At 43.4% G+C, this 6,000-nt stretch overlaps 1 protein-coding gene across 3 annotated transcripts in view; it reads right to left on the bottom strand.

Annotated features, from left to right (window-relative positions):
* LOC110516493 (ribosomal protein S6 kinase alpha-3) overlaps positions 1–6,000 on the bottom strand; it is a 33,751-nt gene that overhangs the window by 13,710 nt on the left and 14,041 nt on the right. The window contains exon 1 of one of the 3 annotated variants that reach the window (XM_036935046.1): positions 4,177–4,522. The exons of the other annotated variants lie outside the window; for them this stretch is intronic. Within the exon in view, the coding sequence (XP_036790941.1) occupies positions 4,177–4,359 (183 nt within the window). The 5' untranslated portion in view covers positions 4,360–4,522. Of the gene's footprint in view, positions 1–4,176; positions 4,523–6,000 lie in introns of those variants that run through there. 3 annotated transcript variants of the gene reach the window in all.

The raw sequence follows: 6,000 nt of genomic DNA, 5'->3' as shown, positions 1-6,000 counted from the left end.
GCTCCACCCCCTCCCGTTTCACAGCTCATGTCATCAAAGCCCAAATATGGAATTTCACACTTATGTATGCAAATGTGTACACATCACCAGACCTCACTAACAGGATGGAGCTCATATACAACCAAACGTTTTTACAACACCCATATGAACATTTTCAACATACATTATGTACATTATAGCATACACCTAGTGTATAAAACATTAGGAACGCCTTCCTAATATTGAGTTGCACCGCCTTTTGCCCTCAGAACAGACTCAATTCGTTGGGGCATGGACTTCACAAGGATATTGAAAGCACTCACCTTCTGAATGGCACTCATACCCAATCCATGGCTGAATTGTCTCAAGGCTTTAAAATGTTTTTTAACCGGTCTCTTCCCCTTCATCGACACTGATTGAAGTAGATTTAACAAGTGACATCAATAAGGGATCAGAGATTTCACCTGGATTCACCTGGTCAGTCTATGCCATGGATAGAGCAGGTTTTCCTAATGTTTTGTGCACTCAGTGTATGTAGTATGTACATTATAGCACCCTTATGGACTTCCGTATAGACCTTGTCATATACTGAACATAGATATACATCATGCTAGTGTAGCAGATTTTACGTGATGAGTATCAGTGCCATCCGGATGTGTGGTAGGGGAGTTTCAGTTGGACACACAGAGGTCTGGACACACACTGTGTTGAGATATTTCCGTCTGTTTGAAGTGTGTGTGTCTGTGAGTGAGTGAGTGAGTGAGTGAGTGAGTGAGTGAGTGAGTGAGTGAGTGAGTGAGTGAATCACACCACAGATGGAAGATCAGAGAGAGGCGACAGGTTGCTCATGTAGCACCTCTTAATCACAGGATAAAAATGTACAGCTCAAATCAAATGCACTGAATACAACAGGTGTAGACTTTACAATGAAATGCTAACTTACGATCCCTTTCCCAACAATACAGAGTTAAAAACAAAGAAACATTTACTCAATAAAAAAAGGAAATTGTAAACACAAAATAACAATAATGGGACTATATACAAGGAGCACTGGTACTGAGTCCATGTGCAGAGTTAGAGGTTATTGAGGTAATATGTACATGTAGGTATGGGTAAAAAGTGACTAGGCAATCAGGATATTTAATAAAAAGAGTAGCAGCAGTGTATGTGAAGAGTGAGAAAGTGTGTCAACAAAATGTGTGTTTGTGGCGTCAATATGCATTTGTGTGTGTGAGCGTATGTAGTGCTTTTTCATGCTTTTATACAAAGACTGCAGCCAACACAGGGCAATGTCCCCAATCACTGCCCTGGGGCATTGGGATATATTGATTTTTGGGGGGGACAAGAGGAAAGAGTGCCTCCTACTGGCCCTCCAACATCACTTCTAGCAGCACCTGGTCTCCCATCCAGGGACTGACCAGGACCAACCCTGCTTAGCGTCTGTGTGTGTGTGTGTGTGTGTGTGTGTGTGTGTGTGTGTGTGTGTGTGTGTGTGTGTGTGTGTGTGTGTGTGTGTGTGTGTGTGTGTGTGTGTGTGTGTGTGTGTGTGTGTGTGTGTGTGTGTGTGCGTGCGCACAGAGCCAGTGCAAGAGAATCAATGCTCTGCACCTGGTAATCCATTTGGTCCTGCGAACTTGTGAATGTTAAGGTCTTACTCACATCGGCATGATCACACAGTTGTCTGGAACAGCTGGTGCTTTCATGCATGGTTTTGTGTTGCTTCGAAGCGAGCATAGAAGGCATTGAGCTCGTCTGGTAGGCTTGTGTCACTGTGTCACTGGGCAGCTCACGGCTGGGTTTCCCTTTGTAGACAAGGTCCAAAAGGCTCTATCCCCAAGCCATATGAATGCTGAACAATTAATTAAATGGTCACCCAGACTATTTACATTGACACACCCCACCCTTTGTTTATACGCTGCTGCTACTCGCTGTTTATTATCTATGCATAGTCACTTTACCCCTACTTACATGTACAAATTACCTCGACTAACCTGTGCCCCCGCACATTGACTCGGTACCGGTACCCCCTGTATTAGCCTCATTACTTTTTATAAAAAAAATTACTTTCCTAACTCTATTTCTTGAACTGTAGTGTTGGTTAAGGGCTTGTATGTAAGTAAGCATTTCACAGTGTATTCGGCGCATGTGACAAATACAATTTGATTTGTAATCTGTGATAGTTTGCAAGCCCTGCCAAATCCAACGAGCTTCAGAGCCGGTGTAGTAGAAGTCAATCTTGGTCCTGTATTGACACTTTGCTTGTTTGATGGTTTGAGGGCATATAGCAGGATTTCTTATAAGCGTCCGGATTAGTGTCTCGCTCCTTGAAAGCTGCAGCTCCAGCCTTTAGCTCAGTGTGGATGTTGCCTGTAATCCATGGCTTCTGGTTGAGATATGTACGTACGGTCACTGTGGGGAAGACGACGTCGATGCACTTATTAAGCCATCAGGAAGATAGTTATGGAAGATAGTTATGGTCAGATTTTCCAAATGGAGGACGAGGGAGAGCTTTTTATGTGTTTCTGTGTGTGGAGCAATGGTGAACTAGAGTTTTATATGTGTTTCTGTGTGTGGAGTAATTGTGAACTAGAGTTGTGTATGTGTTTCTGTGTGTGGAGTAATTGTGAACTAGAGTTGTGTATGTGTTTCTATGTGTGGAGTAATGGTGAACTAGAGTTGTATGTGTTTCTGTGTGTGGAGTAATTGTGAACTAGAGTTGTGTATGTGTTTCTGTGTGTGGAGTAATTGTGAACTAGAGTTGTGTATGTGTTTCTGTGTGTGGAGTAATTGTGAACTAGAGTTGTGTATGTGTTTCTATGTGTGGAGTAATGGTGAACTAGAGTTTTGCATGTGTTTCTGTGTGTGAAGTAATGGTGAACTAGAATTTTATATGTTTCTGTGTGTGGAGTAATTGTGAACTAGAGTTGTGTATGTGTTTCTGTGTGTGGAGTAATTGTGAACTAGAGTTGTGTATGTGTTTCTGTGTGTGGAGTAATTGTGAACTAGAGTTGTGTATGTGTTTCTGTGTGTGGAGTAATTGTGAACTAGAGTTGTGTATGTGTTTCTGTGTGTGGAGTAATTGTGAACTAGAGTTGTGTATGTGTTTCTGTGTGTGGAGTAATTGTGAACTAGAGTTGTGTATGTGTTTCTGTGTGTGGAGTAATTGTGAACTAGAGTTGTGTATGTGTTTCTATGTGTGGAGTAATGGTGAACTAGAGTTTTGCATGTGTTTCTATGTGTGGAGTAATTGTGAACTAGAGTTGTATGTGTTTCTGTGTGTGGAGTAATTGTGAACTAGAGTTGTGTATGTGTTTCTGTGTGTGGAGTAATTGTGAACTAGAGTTGTGTATGTGTTTCTGTGTGTGGAGTAATGGTGAACTAGAGTTGTATGTGTTTCTGTGTGTGGAGTAATGGTGAACTAGAGTTGTGTATGTGTTTCTGTGTGTGGAGTAATGGTGAACTAGAGTTTTGTATGTGTTTCTGTGTGTTTTTTCACCTCTAGTTGCAAAGGTGATTTTAGTTTTCCTGCAATAAAATCACCGGCCACTAGGAGCGCTGCATCTAGGTCAGCAACACCAGCGCTCAACAGACACAGACAGACAGACAGACAGACAGACAGACAGACAGACAGACGCACACACAACCCCTCTCCTCTTCTACAACCACAACACACCATTACTGTTTAATACCACCACAAACAGTGTGTGTGTGTGTGTGTGTGTGTGTGTGTGTGTGTGTGTGTGTGTGTGTGTGTGTGTGTGTGTGTGTGTGTGTGTGCGTGCGTGCGTGTGCATAGAGAAAGTCTATTACAGCCTTCCAAGATCACTATAACTCAATCCCACTGTGGCTGCATAGGCCTATTCATTTAATGACATTAATTCAGCTAATGAAGTGATGAGATCTAATCAAGCATCATTGTAAGGAACAGAAGCCTGTAGACGAGATCAGAGAGAAAGAACTACACAGAGAACAGCAGCATCACAAACACAAATTACAATTTTAGCTGGAATGTTCTCTATCTTCCATGGAATATTCTACAGCCAATTCTGAAAGCCACACACATACACAAACACACAAATACACACATTGTACAGAGGCAAGTTTTAGTACTTGTCAGCTTTAGGACAGATAGTGGTAACCTGACACACACACTCCAGGATAGCGTTACTGTACCCGCACACACAGTCCTGTACTTACAGCCCCCTGGGTTTCGGAACACCCGCATCCTGCCCTGGTAAACAAACCCCAGTCCCGCTCCTTCCCGGTAAAGTTTCCGGTGCAGTTCCTGGTAAGGTCTCCGGTAAAGTTTTGGATCAGTAGACATCCTAGGGCCTTGAGTCTGCTAGTCAGAAACACACACACTGCTTTGGCCTCACTCATACCTAATCACACACTGTCCTTCAGACAGCTATGCACTGGATGTGTGTGTGTGTAAGACAGAGGTAGAGTGGGTGAAAATAAGAGTGAAGAAGAGGGAGCATGTTGGAGTGTATGTGAGGGAGGTGTGTGTGTGTGACTCAGTCAGGGGGAACACCGGAAATCCAAACTGGGATCCCCCCTAAACCCCTCTGTAACCTCCTACCCTTAGCTTCCATCATGTGATCTGGAGATTCCCATGAAACACACACACACACACACACACACACCATACACGTGGACCAATGCCTGACTACCACGTACTGCAAAGAATGCACACACACGTGTCTCAGAATATGACAGCGTAGAAGGGATTACAGGCAGCTGTTGTGCAAGGCCTATCACCTTCCCCATGAGTGCAACCTCACTAATTGTCCTCACACAACAAGAACAATAAGTCCCGGGGTTCCTCTGGGGGGACAGACCTCTACAACTAAACAGCTCAGTCTGAGACAGTCTAACCTACTAGTTCTAAACCACACTTTCTTCCCTTGAACAGTGAGACTAGCGAAGATATTAAATACATTACTGTACTGAATACAGTGTGTAGAAGAATAGACTGATAAGTAGTACTACAATATTACTACAATAGTACTACAAAAGTACTAGAGCATTAACAGCTCTGGAGCTGGTCTTTCTGTATTAAACCTCCATGGGTGCGTGTGTCTGTGTGTGCGTGTGCGTTCATACGTGCAGTATGCAGTATTAGGCTCTAAGTCTCTGTGTGGCAGTGGCTTCCATGGACTGTGAGAGAGGAATTCCAGGCAATCTGTGTCCCTAAACCACTTATGCAACCAAACTAACAGTGCACATACAAGCGAGGACACACACACACACAAACACACTCACACACACACAGAGGGCTGATTGATGCACATACTTGGGCCTAGGTTAGCAGAACATAACACATCCGCTAGGCTAGGCCTTAGGACACCGTCTCATAACACACACACACACTGTCCTTTGGTAACTGGTCATGAGGCGCTCTACAGACAGTGATAGGTTAACTAACAACCAATCAGAAAGGCGGCGAGAAAGTGAGAGAGATTATTAAGTATTGATGATGAGGAGCAGAGAGAGGATAGGGCAGCATAATTTATTCAGGAACTGAATTTATCTGAATTAGAATTCAATCTCTGCCTGCTTGGCCCCCTTCTATTCTGTCTGAGTGGAGACTCCACTATGTTCAATACACCTTCTATTCTGACTGAGTGGAGACTCCACCGTGTTCAAAACACCTTCTATTCTGTCTGAGTGGAGACTCCACCATGTTCAATACACCTTCTATTCTGACTGAGTGGAGACTCCACCATGTTCAATACACCTTCTATTCTGACTGAGTGGAGACTCCACCATGTTCAATACACCTTCTATTCTGTCTGAGTGGAGACTCCACCATGTTCAATACACCTTCTATTCTGTCTGAGTGGAGACTCCACCGTGTTCAATATAGCTTCTATTCTGACTGAGTGGAGATTCCACCATGTTCAATACACCTTCTATTCTGACTGAGTGGAGACTCCACCGTGTTCAATACACCTTCTATTCTGACTGAGTGGAGACTCCACCATGTTCAATATAGCTTCTATTCTGACTGTGGAGATT

This window comes from Oncorhynchus mykiss, chromosome 11 (assembly GCF_013265735.2).
Source record: "Oncorhynchus mykiss isolate Arlee chromosome 11, USDA_OmykA_1.1, whole genome shotgun sequence".
Classification (NCBI taxonomy): domain Eukaryota; kingdom Metazoa; phylum Chordata; class Actinopteri; order Salmoniformes; family Salmonidae; genus Oncorhynchus; species Oncorhynchus mykiss.
The sequence above is the reverse complement of the archived record's forward strand: the minus strand, read 5'-3'. Positions and strand labels throughout refer to the sequence as shown.